The sequence below is a fragment of the Mirounga leonina genome, unplaced genomic scaffold (assembly GCF_011800145.1).
Source record: "Mirounga leonina isolate KUSES-001 unplaced genomic scaffold, KU_Mleo_1.0 Mir_197, whole genome shotgun sequence".
NCBI lineage: Eukaryota > Metazoa > Chordata > Mammalia > Carnivora > Phocidae > Mirounga > Mirounga leonina.
The window spans coordinates 10,866,793-10,883,550 of record NW_023270494.1 but is presented as its reverse complement, the minus strand read 5'-3'; the positions used below and the strand labels follow the sequence as shown (position 1 = coordinate 10,883,550).

At 35.4% G+C, this 16,758-nt stretch overlaps 2 protein-coding genes across 2 annotated transcripts in view; both read right to left on the bottom strand.

Moving 5' to 3' along the window:
• Positions 1–16,758, bottom strand: part of ABCA10 (ATP binding cassette subfamily A member 10) — a 62,570-nt gene that overhangs the window by 10,023 nt on the left and 35,789 nt on the right. The window contains 6 exon segments of the mRNA XM_035026356.1: positions 2,603–2,689; positions 4,331–4,404; positions 8,220–8,222; positions 11,572–11,716; positions 11,913–12,083; positions 13,305–13,430. Of these exon segments, the coding sequence (XP_034882247.1) occupies positions 2,603–2,689; positions 4,331–4,404; positions 8,220–8,222; positions 11,572–11,716; positions 11,913–12,083; positions 13,305–13,430 (606 nt within the window).
• On the bottom strand, positions 4,621–12,002 carry LOC118024330 (double homeobox protein A-like). The gene is made up of 2 exons (XM_035026167.1): positions 11,913–12,002; positions 4,621–7,329 (listed from the first exon to the last, which is right to left on the bottom strand). The coding sequence occupies exon 2, from the start codon at positions 7,287–7,289 to the stop codon at positions 6,753–6,755; it is 537 nt and encodes a 178-aa protein (XP_034882058.1). The 5' UTR covers positions 7,290–7,329; positions 11,913–12,002; the 3' UTR covers positions 4,621–6,752.

Below are 16,758 nucleotides of genomic sequence, written 5' to 3'. Positions count from 1 at the left end.
TTTCTTATAAATTTGACAAAACCCTTATAAAATACTTTCACAAGACAAGTTTATCCAAACCAACCCTCTCATGGAGGGGGGGGTGGAAAGGGGGCGCAACTAAAAATCCTGCATTAAATTAAAAAAACTACTTTTTTAAGACATAGAAAAGCTGACAATATAGTAAGGATTTGTTTGTTTATTTTTTTAATAGTAAGGACTTTTTAAGCCAAATCTAAGTGGATGTAGGGAGTAGGCTTGACAACAAAGCAACTCTCGACCTGAAGTTATTCTCCAAACCCTGAAACCTTCAAATTTCAGTTTTCACAGACTCTGCAGGAGAAGATGACAGAAGAAAGTATACGAGTATAGAGTTTTCTTCCAAGCAAGGACTAGAATAGGTGATCCTTTAACTAATAAAGTGGGGCCTCAAAGGGTTTCACCCTTGGTGAAGGACATAAAGAACACCTGGGAGAGCTGACCGTAGGGAATGAATGGAAAGAGAAGCCAGCCTATGCACAGATTTGTAGCCTAAATTCACATCACCTGAATTGTCCAAAAAATCTCAAGCCTGGAATTTAGTTAAAAGCAGTACCAAACGGGTAAGCACCCCAAAGAATTTGGCAGAAGCAGAAGCAAACAAATTGGAATAGAAATCCCAGAAATTGACCCTGCATATGTGGACATTTTATATATGAACAGAGGTGGCCCTGAATATCAATGGAAAAGCACAGGCTTTTCAACAAGTGGTGTTGGGCAATTGGGTATCTTGAAAGACAGAAATGAAATAGACCCTTACCTTCCAACACGGAAAAAAATCAAGTTCAGATGACTGAAAACATAAATGTGTAAGGAAAATATACATCTTTTAGAGGACGATATAAAAGAATATTTTCATGACCTCAGAGAGGGAAATTATGAAAAATGAAATAAAATGCATTCATTATCTTAATAGATTTAGTAAAAAAATTTTTGATTTTTTGATTTTTTTGATTTTTTGAATTTTTGATTTTTTTCTTTTTTCTTTTAATATTTTTATTTATTTGTCACAGAGAGAGCGAGCACAAGCAGGGGAGTAGCAGGTAGAAGGAGAAGCAGGCTCCCCGCTGAGCAAGGAGCCTGATGTGGGACTTGGTCCCAGGACCCTGGGATCATAACCTGAGCCAAAGGCAGATGCTTAACCAACTGAGCCACCCAGGCGTCCCAAATTTTGATTATTCTTGATGCACACAACCTTTGATAAAATTCAAGACTCATTCTTGATAAATAAATCAATAAGCAAAGACTAAAACCTCTAGTAAACTAGGAACTGAGAGAATTAACAAATACTTCATATTATAAACAGTTAACAGAATGCTAATGACTAAGTACTAAGAAGATTCTGAGTAAAATCATAAACAATGTAAGGATGCCTGCGAGCAATAGCATTACATTCCAGGGTTGGTCTGTTCTGTTACCCAGGACTGCACATTGTAATGAATATATGCTCTAATCAAACAATTGTATAACTTTAGTATTTATTAGTGGGCAATTAAAAATAATTGTGTGCAGAACATCTCTGCATTTATTTATAAAACAAAGAATATACACTTGATATACAAAGACTCATGTGGAAATGTATAGAATTTCAAAAATTTATAAATTTATAAAAACTTAGGAAATCTTCTCCCTCAACAAATAAGTCTTCTGTCATTAAGAGAAAAAAAGGTCTGTAATCCATTTTGTTCCTCTTTTCTGTCTCAGTTACCATAATGCACAGATACAACATTTATATTTTATTTCAGTGTCTTCTCCAGTTTAAAATTGCACTTAAGGGGTGCGTGGGTGGCTCCATCGATTAAGCGCCCCACTCTTGGCTTCGGCTCAGGTTATGATCTCAGGGCTGTGAGATCGAGCCCTGAAACAGGCTCCATACTCAGCAGGGAGTCTGCTGGGAGATTCTTTCTCTCCCTCTGCCCCCTGCTTGTGCTCTCTTTCTCTCTAAAATAAATAAAATCTTAAAAAAATAATAAAATAAAATTCCACTTAATTTTTTAACTTTCTTTTTCATTACTCAAATTAGTTTATTTTTTTATCCATATTTAAATGAATTTTAGTCATACAGCATTTGTGGTATTTATATATAAATCACTTCAAATTGTCTTTGGCTATATATCGTATCAGTAACATATAATAATAGCAATCAAGTCTTTAGTAGTTCTGGTATACATTATACTGTCATTGACTCCATATAGAAAAATACCCTTGGGGCACCTGGGTGGCTCAGTTGGTTAAGTAATGGACTCTTGATTTCGGCTCAGGTCATAATCTTAGGGTTGTGGGATTGAGCCTCACTCAGGCTCTGTGCTCAGTGGGGAGTCTGCTTGGGATTCTCTCTCTCCCTCTCCCTCCCCCCACCCATGCTCTCTCTCTCACTCTCTAAAATAAATGAATAAATCTTTTTCTTTTTAAAAAGAAAAAGAAAAATACCTTCACGTTTTGCTGCCATCATATTCGAATGTAGAATATAGTAAGAGTGAGTATTTTTAGGATATTTAAATTTGCCATTATTTGAATAAGATCAAGTATATTACACAGTTATGAATCCTATGCAATAGACATTCTGGTAGAAAATTTTTCTTATGATTAAGACTGTTAAGAGAATGCTTTCATGGCCTTCCTTGATTTCATTATCCAGACCTTCCAAGTGTTTCATATATATATGGGATAGCTGTTGAAAGAAAACAAAGGCTAAATGAAAGTCTCTCTGCTTGATGCATATAAAATCTATACACTAAATATGCATATATTGTACTTGATGTTCCTTGGGGTGCCAGGGTATAATCCATGAATTGGGATAAGACTTGTTCTCTGATACTAAAGCCTGTTGACGAGCTGACATTCTTCCTTGGTTGTAATCTCCAATATTTTCTGTCTTCCAATTTTATGTAGTGGGGATTTGCAGATTTCTTTTTTTTTTCATCTAGGCTGATATTATTTTTTTTAAAGATTTTATTTATTTATTTAACAGAGACAGACACAGTGAGAGAGGGAACACAAGCAGGCTTCCCGCTGAGCAGGGAGCTCAATGCGGGGCTTGATCCCAGGACCCTGGCATCATGACCTGAGCCCAAAGCAGACGCTTAATGACTGAGCCACCCAGGCTCCCTAGCCTGATATTATTTTTAACACGTGAATATTGTATATTTTGTTTGGATGTATCCTAATGTCTATGAAAATTCTCAGTATTCTTTCTGGAAAATTCTTGCAGTATTCTTTCTGGTTACTGTTCTGTTTTCATCATCCTCATCTCTTTCCAAAAACCAACTGAAGTTGATCAGAATGTTAAAACCCAAGTAACAGGAGACAGCTAATTTTTTTACAATTGTAAAATAACTAGAAATAGATGTGTTAAATATCAGAATAAGATAATTATTGAAATTAAGCACTAAATTTAGTTTTGCATCTCTATCAGTTCTATAAAATAGGTAAATAAGGGAGACTATATAATTCTCTTTATTCATCTTATTAAAAATGAATGTTTCCTTAGAAGAGTCAAATATTTTTTCTGCCAGTAAATCTTAAAATGGATTTTTAAAAATTACTACCATTTAGTGGGCTTGGCAGGAGATATATATATACACACACACATATATATATAACAGTTTAAGAACAAACATTTCAATCCTTTTAATAGGCTCAGTGGAATAAAATAAAATAAATAAAATATCTTTTGACTATAGCTTTACAATCATTCCGATTCATCCTCCAAATGAATATTTTTTATCTGCCTTCTGTTAAGAAAATACTATAGAGCATTAACTATTCTTTTATTTAAGTTTTTATTTTAATTCCAGTTAGTTACATACAGTGTTATATTAGTTTCCAGAGTACAATATAGTAATTCAACAGTTCCATACATTACCTTGTGCTCGTTAAGGAGTGCACTTAGGTTAGGGGAGTGCACTTAAGTTAGGGGAAATGATAAAGTACAGAACTGTGAGGTAGATCAGATTTATCAACAGTTGCCCCAAATTCTCAGTAGTGCTTGGTTTCTCCAGAAGTGCTTTGTAGCAACACACTTTTCTTCCCTTTCCAATCACACCTCCAAAGCAATTTATTGACACTAAGTGCCAAGCAATTAAAGAGTGCAGTATGTCACATCTTCCATGCAGTCTTATTTTTTAGGAAAAGGGACTTAAACACAGAGATCAACCTTATTCAGTTTTGCAATCTTAATTTCAGAACTTATCAGCATTGAATAACTTCTAAATTTTATACCTGTTCCAACATTGGGCAAAGATTTTATTAATGGGCTACATGGCTAAGGCCAGTCACACAGTGGGTAATATTGCTCACCTTTACTAAAAACATGAAAAAATCCAATTAAAGTGTAGAAAGGTATTGAAATCATGCATAAAATTAAACTGGGTTTTTCAAATTCAGCTGATGATAGGAAGTTGGGTAAAAGTAATGAGATCTAAAAGAAAAATAGCCAGAGGTATTATAATTTTCTCAGTCATTATATATTTTAAGCTATTTTCTATGAAGAATCTGTTTTCCTAGGAGATATTCTCATTTTCAGTTTTCACCTTATATATAGCTATATTGTTAGGATTTCCTCTTTAGGAAGCATGAAACTATCATTACAACTGAAACACAGGATTATAATAAAGTCTGACATACTCGTCTAAAAGATTTTGTACTATCTGATATGGATGGAGAGCAACAAAAAAAGAAGGGATGTAACATTATTTTATCACCCAGAATCCTCAAATGCCTTCACCATCAGGATAAACTTAAGAATTAACTGGCAATATGACTTGGGAACTTAAAGGACAAAATAAATATTGAGGTGGGTATTTATTGCCATATTTAAGCAATAGGAGAAATACAAGAATTATCCATTTTGATACTAACGTAGGAAAACTGAAAGGTTTAAAACATCCTCAGAGGAGTGAATAAGTCATGGGGATAAAAGGCACAGCATAAGAAGTAGAGTAAATGACATTGTAATAGCATTGTATGGTGACAGATGGTCGCTACACTTGCGGTGAGCATAGCATAATGTATACTTGTGGAATCACCATGCTGTACACCTGAAACTAATGGAACACTGTGTGTCAACTATGCTAAAAAAAATCCTCAGAGACAAATAATAGGGACAGCACTGCACTGTAGGTAGAAGCCCATATTCCCACCCAGACTACTTTGGTAGTTTTGTAAGCGGACTCCCTGGCTCTGGTTCTCCTTCCATTACAAATCCAGGGGACATTCTGAAGAATGGTTTGGTTCGGTTTGAATAACAATCACTTTCTTTTACATATTCCATTGAATGTAAGCCCTCTGATTGCAAAGACTGTTTTGTTCAAGCAAAGTGGCACATTAACAGAGAAATGCAATAAATATCAATGAATGAATATTGGGAAAGCAAAGAGTAAGGAGGGTTTCTCATTATGTTTTTTATTCATCAAACAATCAAAAAAGATACATATTAAGGGTCCAATTTATGCAAAACATTTTGTTAAGTGGGACTGTAGTTACTGTAGTTGTAAGAAAAGAGGAGAAAGAGAAGAGGATAGAAACTCCTACTGAGCATCTATGGAGCATTTACTGTTTGCCAAGTACTTGGATGAACTATTTACTAGCACTCTGATAGTTAATGTGCTTTGAAAAACTCAATCTTAACCCTTTAGAGTACTATTGTTATTATACATATTTTCTGAGGTTCAGATAACTGAAGTAACTTGCCCAATGACTTCTAACTATTCTGTGCTAGATCAAGGATTCAAACTGGGGGCCATCTGACTCCAGAGCCCAAACTCTTAACCACTCTACTTTTTGTTGTATGAGTCAATTGTCCATACATCCAGCTAATGTACAATGTGTTGGGTGTCAAGATATCTATGAAACAATACAACCAAAAAGCATATAAATAATGTTTCCTCCACAAGAACAAGAAACATTTTCTGAAGGAAAAAGCAATATAAACTGAAATAATCTTAGGGTTCATTAGTTTATTTTATAACCTTGTATCAGAATCTCTTTGAAGATTTATTGCCCTTACCATTTATAATGGTTAAAGGTTTTGCTTTAACAAAATATAGAGCAATATGTCTTAAGTTTTAGAAAACTGAAGTTAAACTTTCTAATTCTATAAATGCAATGAAATAACTTATCTTTGACCACCCTACCTCCTTCCTCCTATTCCCTTTCTTTCCATTATCTTACTGCACTAATTACCTCATCTATCTTGTCCCAAACATCAGGAAAATAAAAAAGAATCCTCCCATTAAATCTTCCCTCTGGCAAACAATAGCAACAACAGTACATTTTAAGGAGTTGTAAAACACTTCCTGTTTCTACTTCCCCTTTTTATATTTACTCCTCCATCTGCTATAAACTAGATTCTATATTCACTGCTTTACAAAACTGCAGTTTTACAAGTTAGTGGTAGACTTCTATATGTAGAAATACAGAGGAATAGATATCCTAAAAAGACCTTACCCACACCATTTGAAACAAATGCCCTTCAAATACACTGCTAGCCTCAGAAAAACAGTGAGGGAATTCTTTTTTTTTTTTTTGGAATGTAACTTTATTAACTGGGTTTGAAATTTTAGCATATTTAAAATTACCACACTCCTTGTAGAAATCCCTATTTGACCAGATATTTTACTTTTTAAAATATCTGCTTCAGGGGCAGCAGGCTAGCTCAGTCAGTAGAGATGTGACTCTTGATCTTGGGGTCATGAGTTTGAGGTCACGTTGGGTGTGGCGCCTTGAACTCTCATTCAGAGATCCTGTTCCTGGTCTTGTCTCTGTTCTGAGTCTTGATCATCAGGTTCTCTTTTTCTCTGGACATGGAATCTGGATCTCCAACTTTGAAACCAAATTTGGACTCTTGACTCTGGAATGCCAATTTCTTTAGCAAGTTGCTCTCTGGTATCAATGCCAGAATAAGGGTTGTTCATAAATGCCTCGATGAGGGTGTGTAATTGCGAAGAAGTGTAGCTGGTATGACACCGTCTGTCTTCTCTACTTTGAATCTCCTCTTCAGAGTGATCTTGATCTTGACTTGATTCTAAGTCCTCATCGGGTTCTGATTTTTTCTGGCACTGGTGCCTAGCTCTTCGATTCTGAAACCATATCTGGATTCTGGACTCATCAGTGTTGATTTCTAAAGCGAGTCTTTGTTTGGTAGCATAACCTGGGTAAGGATTTTGATGAAATGCCTTGATGAGGATTTTCAATTGATCTTCTGTGAATTTGGTGCGGCTGCGTCTCTGATTCATTGTTATGGTCTTGTTTGGAGAGTTGTCTTGGGCCATGTTGGAAGAGAGTTCTGAAGTCTAAGGATCCGAGGGAATTCTTTAAGGGCAAAAACAAAGTCTGAAACCTGACTTGGACCTTTAAGTAAACACTAAATCTGAAAGACCTGGGAACAAATGCTTATTCCAGTTTGGGGATGGACAGGCAAAGACTTCGGCCCTCCTTAAGGTCCTTCCCTCCAAGTACCTTCAATAGAATAAAGAGTAACCCTCTTTATGAGTATTCCTTGCAAATCCCATATTAAGGCATGGTACTCTAAGATGGCTTATGCAATCCTATGTGGGTTCTACACTGCACGTCTTGTGAAAGTAACTGAAAATTCTTTTAGGATGAAGACATCCCCAATTTGACATCTTGAGAGTTTCATACTTAAAGGTCAACTAAATATGTGCTCCCAGTTAAAAAAAAAAAAAAAAAAAAAGGAAAGAAAGCCAAACATACAAAGCAATCAGCCATAATAAGGGTAAATGAGGAGGGAAAAAAAAACAACACATACACACATATTAAAACTATCTGTAGACTATTAGAATTGTCAAATAACAAGCAAATATTATTTTCAATTAAATGTATAAGGAAATCAAACCTGGAATAAAGAATACAAGCAAGTAACAAAAGACCATGAGGAATAATTGGACATGTTTGAAAGAGAACCAATTAGGAGTTTTAGAAAACAAAGTTGAAATTTTTAAAAGTCAGTCAAAGATCAGAAATAAATTAGAAAGAGCTGAATACGAAATAACTGAATTGGACAGAAATTCTGAAGCATTTCCCAGAGTGCAACAAGGACAAGGATATGGAAAATTTGCACAAAATGCTAAGAGATGTGGAGAATAGACTGAGAATAACACTAACACTATCTCAGTAGACTCCAGGGAGCAAACAATATTTTATTTTTACTTTAGTAAGAGAGGTAATATTTGAAGAGATACTGGCTGAGAATTTCCCTGAACTGACAAAAGAATTCATGGATTCAGGCAGCACAATTCATTTTTAAAAAGATAAATAAAAAGAAATCCACACCTAGAAACACTGTAATGAAATTAAAGATGCTAAAGTCAAAGACCTTAAGAGCAGTCAAAGATGGATCTTCTACAAAGGCGTGGCAAAAGAACTGACAGCAGACATCTCAATAGCAAAAACGTCAGCAAGAGGTTGAGTATATTTATGTGATAAAAGAAGATAATTGCCAACCAAAAAATGCATATGCAGTCAAATTAACTTTTTTTAATAGCTCTCTATGTATAGTTTTATTTATTTATTTGTTTATTTATTTATTTGACAGAGAGACACAGCAAGAGAGGGAACACAAGCAGAGGGAGTTGGAGAGGAAGAAGCAGGCTCCCACAGGGAGCCTGACGCAGGGCTCGATCCCAGGACTCCAGGACCACGACCCAAGCCGAACGCAGGCGCCCAACCAACTGAGCCACCCAGGCACCCCCCAGTCAAATTAACTTTTAAGAATGAGAGTGAAAAAAAGAATAAAAAAAAAAAGGCCCTAATAAGAGAGAGAAAAGACCAAGTGTGAATAGTGAACAAATAATGGTCAACAAAAAGTGTCTACAAATCTTTTTTAACTTCCTAAATTAATAATAATAATAATGTTTATTTGTGAGATTTAGAAAAAGAAAGAACAAAACACTAGAGAACAGCATGTAAGTAGGTTAAGCAATTATTGATCATAAAGTCTCCAAACACAGCGTTGGAAGTAATTAGGATATTGACTAACTTTAGGCTTTGTTAAGTTTAATATGGGGGGAAAATCAAGGATATCATGGGCTGAATTGTGTCCCCTTCAAAATTCATATGTTGAAGTTCTAAGCCCGGTAGAACATGACTGTATTTGGAGACAGGGTCTTAAAAGAGGTAATTAAGATTAAAGAGGTCACGGGGTGGGCCCTAATCCAATATGACTCTTGTCCTTATAAGAAGAGGAAATCTGGACACAGACACACACGAAAGACCATGTGAAGACACTGGGAGATGGTGGCCATCTACAAGCCAAGGAGAAGGCCTCAGAAAAACAACTCTGCAGACACCTGGATCTTGGACTTCTACCTCCAGAATGATAAAAAATAAGTTTCTGTTGTTGAACCCACCCAATTTGTGGTACTTTATTATGGCATTTGCAGCAAACTAATGCAAAGAGTAACCACTAAGGTAATAAAATCTGGTTTATGACTTCCAAACCAGAAGAGGGTAAAATGTGGAATAAAAGAGAATAAACAAATGTTTTTTAAAAGATTTTATTTTTTTATTTGACAGAGAGAGACACAGCGAGAGAGGGAACACAAGCAGGGGGAGTGGGAGAGGGAGAAGCAGGCTTCCCGCTGAGCAGGGAGCCCAATGCGGGGCTCGATCCCAGGACTTTGGGATCATGACCTGAGCTGAAGGCAAGATGCTTAACGACTGAGCCACCCAGGTGCCCTGAGAATAAACAAATTTGATTGAATAAAAAACCAAAAGCAAGGAAGACAGGAAGCCACATAATGCATATAAATATATAAAGCCATAAAGTAAATATACATAAATATAAAGCCATAAAGTAAAATGATATAAACAAATTGAAATATATTAACAATCACAAGAAATTCATTAAATTAAAAGCATGGATTGTCAGATTGAATTTAAAAGGGCCACTGGAAGGCTGAAAGTTAACACATGCAAAAAGGATTTACCAGGCAAATATTGAATAAAAGAGATGTGGTAAACTTTTATTAATATCTGATATATTGACTTTAAGACCAAAAACCATTATTAGAATAAACAGGATCACTACATAATGATTCCAGACTGAATGCACCCAGTAAAATACAGCTGACCCTTGAAAAACATGATTTTGAACTGTGCAGGTCGGTCCATGTATACATGGGTATTTTTCAGTAAATACAGTACTGGAAAATGTATCTTCTCTTCCTTATGATTTTCTTTTTTTTTTTTTTCTTATGGTTTTCTTAATAACATTTTTTTCTCTAGGTTGCTTTGTTGTGAGAATACAGTATATATGTAACATACAAAATACGTGTTAATCAACTGTTTATGTTATTGGTAAGGCTTCCAGTCAACAGTATATATTTTGGGGGAGTCAAAAGTGATATGCATATTTGGGACTGTGTAGAGGGCTGGGGCCCCTAACCCCCATGTTGTTGAAGGGTCACCTGTAGTCTCAAAATATATAAAGCAAAATTGATTAAATGAATGGATGTAACTGACAAATCTACCTTTTATTGGGAAACATAAGGGGAAAAAAACAAATAGATCAAGGACTAATTCCAATAGTTAAGGAGGCATTACCTTGTTAGGACATTTGACTATTGTAGCACAACCACTTATAAAATTGACCCAAGGAATGATATGATTAGGTATTATAGGAAGGACACTTAGAGACTAAGAAGCAATTTAATAGCCTTTAGGATTTCTGCTGGCATACTGAGTTCTCCAACTGGTTGTATTTGTGGCATTCCTGTCCACACAAAATCCAACCTTTGGATATTATCCACAAAGACCAGCCACTGTGACTATAACAGCCCAAAGAAGTAAGATGTTGGGTCTCTTTACCCCTAAACCTTCTATCCTGTCCCCAGGATATATAGGAGAAAGAAAAATCCAGAAGAAAATGGAAGAATAAAAAGATAGACCTTGCTCCCTTTCTCACTACTGGTCCCCAAACTAAGGACATGCCTGAAATGGGTTTGGGGACAGAGCTATACACTGCTTATGAGATTAAAGTTATGATTTGGATGTGGCTGGCCTTTTCAGTTCTTAAGGTGAATCTTAATTAACTGTTTTAATATCTGAAATGATCAGAAAGCTATGGTATGTTCTCAAAATGTCAACAAGGCATATTATTAACCAAACTTTTTCATGTTTATTTATGTTACTAGTCAATATGGCCACCTATCACACTTTTTTTTTTTTAATAAGTAGAATTATTCAGGAGGAAAACTACACTGAGTAGAGAGGGTTAGGTTCAGGTATGATTCTTTTAAGTTTTTCCCACTCTGTAAAATGAGGGAACTGTCCCAAGTGATCTAGTCTTTGATGATAGATAAGCCATGCCAAGATTTCTACAGATATTTTGCTTCTCTCCAAAGAAACAGAGATGTAAAAGAAAAACCCCAAAGAACAGATGGAAAATAGGAGAAAGAAAATGAACAATACTAAAACCAGAAACACGGTCCAACAGTAATGGAAGTACTAAAGAAGTAATTCCATTCTTTTCTAAGTAAAGTATTTACACTTAACTTTGCATTTTTAAAAATAAGTTTTAAAAAAACTTAATACAAATGTGCATACTACATGGACAGATACTTACAATAAGAAAGCCAAGAGACCAAAAGCCACTATTCTTTCTCCTGTTGCAAAAGATGAATGAAATCATGTATGTGAAGAATATAAGAGAAGCTGAACAACCAACTATGTAAACCACCTACGAACAACAAGGTCAATAGCAAGAGAGCTGGCTGGTGACGTGTGGGACAGGGAATGGGGAGATAATTAGATCATAAGGCTGTGTAAGGTGATTTTCTTACGTACAACTTTTGTTAATGATAGTGTTAATGAAAGATATTTGTTTTGATTCTATTATTATATTCAGCCTGGTTAAAAAAAAAATGATCACTTACAAGAGCAAACATGAGTCCCAGTGAAAAGTTGAGGTCCAAAATCATGAAGTAGTTAATTAAATATATTGAAAGAAGAATCAAGCAGTATAACGGAATGTCCACCAAAGCCTGTCCAGTCCAGTATGCTGAAGGACACAGGCCTGAAATCCATAACTGAGACCAGGTTTTTTGCTGATAAAGAAACAGAAGGGATATAGAAGGGTTTGAAATGTTAGTTAGAAAATGTACTGCATTTATGCAAATATATTAATTCTTGGTAAACTTTAGAAATAGCGTGTTGTAGTAGCAGGTAGGTTTTTTTTTTTTTTTTGTCTATATTATTTTATATGGTGAATCTGAGCTTCAGTAACTTTCTAACCCATGTTTAGGTAAGCAGGCCTCAGGACAACTAAGACATTAACACTATCACAAAGAATACAGTGTCTCTGTGACTGGAAAAAAGTTTCTCCTAAGTATGTGACATCCAGTGTGGGAATGTGTATAGCCAATAGCTCAACATGAAAGGTCTGACTTATTTGTAAAGTTGGTTTACTTTTTGATGTAGATAAATAAAAATGACTATCACATCAATTTTTAAAGGCCACTTTACAAAAGCATAGTTAAAGCTTCGGAAACATGGTATATCTTATATTTGATGCTCTGTTTATTTATTTATTTTTATTTTTATTTTTTTAAAGATTTTATTTATTTATTTGCGAGAGAGAATGAGAGACAGAGAGCACGAGAGGGAGGAGGGTCAGAGGGAGAAGCAGATTCTCTGCTGAGCAGGGAGCCCGACACGGGATTCGATCCCAGGACTCCAGGATCATGACCTGAGCCGAAGGCAGTCGCTTAACCGACTGAGCCACCCAGGCGCCCTGATGCTCTGTTTAAAAATACAAATTCCAGGGGCGCCTGGGTGGCTCAGTTGTTGGACATCTGCCTTCGGCTCAGGTCATGATCTCAGAGTCCTGAGATCGAGTCCCACATCGGGCTCCCTGCTCAGCGGGAAGCCTGCTTCTCCCTCTCCCACTCCCCCTGCTTGTGTTCCCTCTCTCGCTGTGTCTCTCTCTCTGTGTCAAATAAATAAATAAAATCTTAAAAAAAAAATACAAATTTTGTTTGGAATTGTGAAATAACAACATGATGTCAAAAAGCACATTTTCACCTCCACAGTTGATTTAGTATGATTCCCTTTAAAGGTGAGGCAAGTTCACTGTGTTGAATAGTGAACTTTCTGACCCCTTTGAATGATTAACCATTTAATAAAATCTATAATGAGATTAAAGCAATGACATATTTATGTGTAAACATATTTTTCTTGAAGAGCTATCCTGAGTGCATAAAACAATGAAATTCTAACTACTAAAGTCAGATAAAGTCATCTTTCTCCCCCTCCCCTCCCCCTCTTACTTTGCAATCCCTGATGCTGCTCATGCCAACGTAAGGAGAAATGCAGTTTGCAAGGACCAAGAGAAATAAGGGTCCATTCAAAGAACCAAAGTCCACCATTAAGACATTCTGAAGTTCAAAGCACACCTGTAAAATGTCGAAATTGTTACATGTCATACAATCAAACATAGTTATATGTTTTTGAGAAATAGTGAGAAGTCCAGAATGGAAACATACACCCAATTTAAGAAGCAAACAAAAAGAGAAGGAACCATATTTTGTGACCCCTAATAGCGGGTCGCATTCCCAGGAACTGCATGATATCAAAAGAAATTTTATTTTATTTTTTAAAGACTTTATTCATTTATTTGACAGAGAGAGACACAGCGAGAGAAGGAACACAAGCAGGGGGAGTGGGAGAGGGAGAAGCAGGCTTCCCGCGGAGCAGGGAGCCCGATGTGGGGCTCGATCCCAGGACCCTGGGATCATGACCTGAGCCGAAGGCAGACGCTTAATGACTGAGCAGCCCAGGTGCCCCCAAAAGAAATTTTAAAAACCTGAATTTTATAGGCGTGTATTTAGGGAGAATGAGCAGGTTCTCTTTCATATTTTCATCTAGTAATTGTTAAATGAAGACACATACTCTTTGGAGCTGCACTGATATTCTCGAAAGCTGCCATTTGTTTTAGTTCCCTATTTCCCAGAAGATGAATTATAGATAACAGCCTCTAAAACTCTAATAGTAATTGTCTTGAAGCTGTTCCTATGTTCCTGTCCCTAGCTACAAGATATAATTAGAGGAGAGCAAAATCTTTCTTGCATAACTTCTTGACTTCTAGAAATGCTTAAATTAATCTTTAAGGCATGGACAGGTCTTACTATAAATCTAAGTTGTTTTCCAGACAGGGTAATTGATTACCGTTATAACAATAGACTAAAAAAAAAAAAAAAAAAAAAGAGTACAGAAATGGCCTTATTTCATATGCAAAAAAGTAGAGGTACCATTATATAAATTTCTTACTATAAAAATTTCATTCTCTACAACCATTATGCATATACTTGCAAACATCTACCCAATTTCCACAATTTGTTCCTTTTTTATCTACCATAACTAAACACACCTGAGAGGCTGAGAATGGTTATTAAAATTATATATCATCAAAAATTGCACTATATTCCACAAGAGATAAAACATAAAAGAGCCAAGACCCAAAAGGACACTTCAGAATTTAAAATGATAGAGAAAACACTACAGAACCGTTAAATAATCATAATTTTAGAATTGGGGCCATACACTCTCATAAATTTCACACACACCCTCCACGCTTTCATTAGCCAATGTATATCACTTACTCAACAAATTCCCCCAGGAAGATGTGATGTAAGACTAAGGATTTGCATGTGAGGCTTTGCTGGTATGCTAGATTGCTAAGCAAATCCATTGGTTCACTGATTTCAGCAAATATGTATTGGGTACCTAGGTTAAGTGTGAAGAACTACTTAAGAATGAACCAAACAAAGCCCAAATTATGATTCTTTAACAGGTCTATTATTTTTCTCTATCATTTTAAAGTTTTCAGTGTCCTTTTGGATCTTGGCTCTTTTAATGTTCTATGTCTTGGGGAGCTGGGTATAATTTCTGATTAGACAAGATTTTAGACTAGAAGGATGAGGCCAGTGATAAAACAAGTCTATAGTGTGGTATCCAGGTGGTAATATATGGAAAAATAGATCAGCGGGAAGGATAGAAAATGATAAATTACATTTAATTTACTAAGGCAAGAAATTTTATCATATATTTATTCTTTCCATTAAAAATATGAGATTAAACATAAAACTCCTTGAAAAGTTCTTGATCTTTCATAATAAGTAATAGCAAACATGGACTGAATGCTAACTCTCCCTGCTACAAGAATATAAGCTCCAAAGAGTGGAACTTTTGTCTATTCTGTTCATGCTGTATCCCCAGCCCCTGAAAGTACCTGGAAGACAAAAAATATTTGTAAAATGAATGAAAAATGTATATGTCAGGCTCTGTTCTAGGTCCTCAGGAAACTGATTTAATCCTCACAATAATCATATAATTTAGGTACAATTATATTCCCCATTTTACAGATGAAGACAGTGAAGCAAGGAATGGCTAAGAAACTTGCTAATACATAGTAAATAGGATTCAAACTCGCGTGGTAGGCTATAGAGTTCTTGCCCTTTATCCCTTGCTAAATTGTCTCTTATATAAGTCGGTACCATACTTACAAAAGGCAATGTGCTTCGCTCTGTTTTAATAAGCTCTGTAAAATTAAAAATTCCAAGAAGGGCATTGCTAATAATTCCCATAAGAACAGGAAAACAAGTCATTCTCTTCGTATTACATGCAACTGAAAATCTGTAATCCTTTAAAAAAACACAAATATAAGTTCCAAATTCTTAAAACAAATATATTTATTGTATAGTTTATAAATTATCACAGTGGAATTAAGGTGAGAAAGAGACTATTAATTTTTCTTTGACACTTCAGCCTTTTTGAATTGTTGGAATTGTTATAAGAATACATTATTTTGGTAATCCAAATGACTTATTCTATAAATGAAATAGATGAACATTCACTAATACGGAAAGATGTCAAAGATTTAGATCTTATGTGACAGAGAGGATTGTAGGACACTCTAATACAATTCCAATTCAGAAAATATATTTTCAAATATAAGATGGTCCTATAAATAGTGAGTTTGTGTTTTTATAAAGGAAAAGAGTGTAGAAGACATTTACCAAATGATTAACAGTTAGAAATATAATATGGAAAAATTAAGAAATAAAATTAGAGGGGTGCCTGGGTGGCTCAGTCCATTAAGTGTCTGCCTTCCTCTAGGAGTCCTGGGATCGAGTCCCATGTCAGGCTCCCTGCTCAGCGGGGAGTCTGTTTCTCCCTCTCTCTCTATCCCTCCCCCTGCTTGTGCTCTCTCTCTTTCAAATAAATAAATAAAGTAAAAAAAAAAAAAGAAATGAAATTAGAGAATTTTACCTTTTATATTATATATTCTAGTAATGTTTGAATTTATTAAATACGCATTGCTTTTTTCTGCTTTATTGAGGTATAATTGACAGATTTGTAAGACACTTAAAATGTACATCATGATTTGACATACATATACATTGTGAAGAGATTTCTCCTATCTAGTTAATATATCCATCACCTCACATGTACACATATGTATGTGTGTGCACATGTATGTATATATGAGAACATTTATGTTCTGCTCAGCAATTTCAATTATACTATACAGTGTCATCAACTATAGTCTCCATATTATATATTAGGTCTTTAGATCTTATTCATCTTATACCTGAAAGCTCATATCCTTTTACTAGTCTAACCCTATTTCCCCTACCCCCTAGTCCCTGGCAACCACTTTTCTATTCTCTATTTCTAGGAGTTTGACTTTTTTTTTTTCCTACTTATAAGTGATACCATGCA

Excerpts from the sequence above, each read along its gene's own strand:
- LOC118024330 (XM_035026167.1), bottom strand. The coding sequence starts at position 7,289 with ATGGCCCAAGACAACTCTCCAAACAAGACCATAACAATGAATCAGAGA.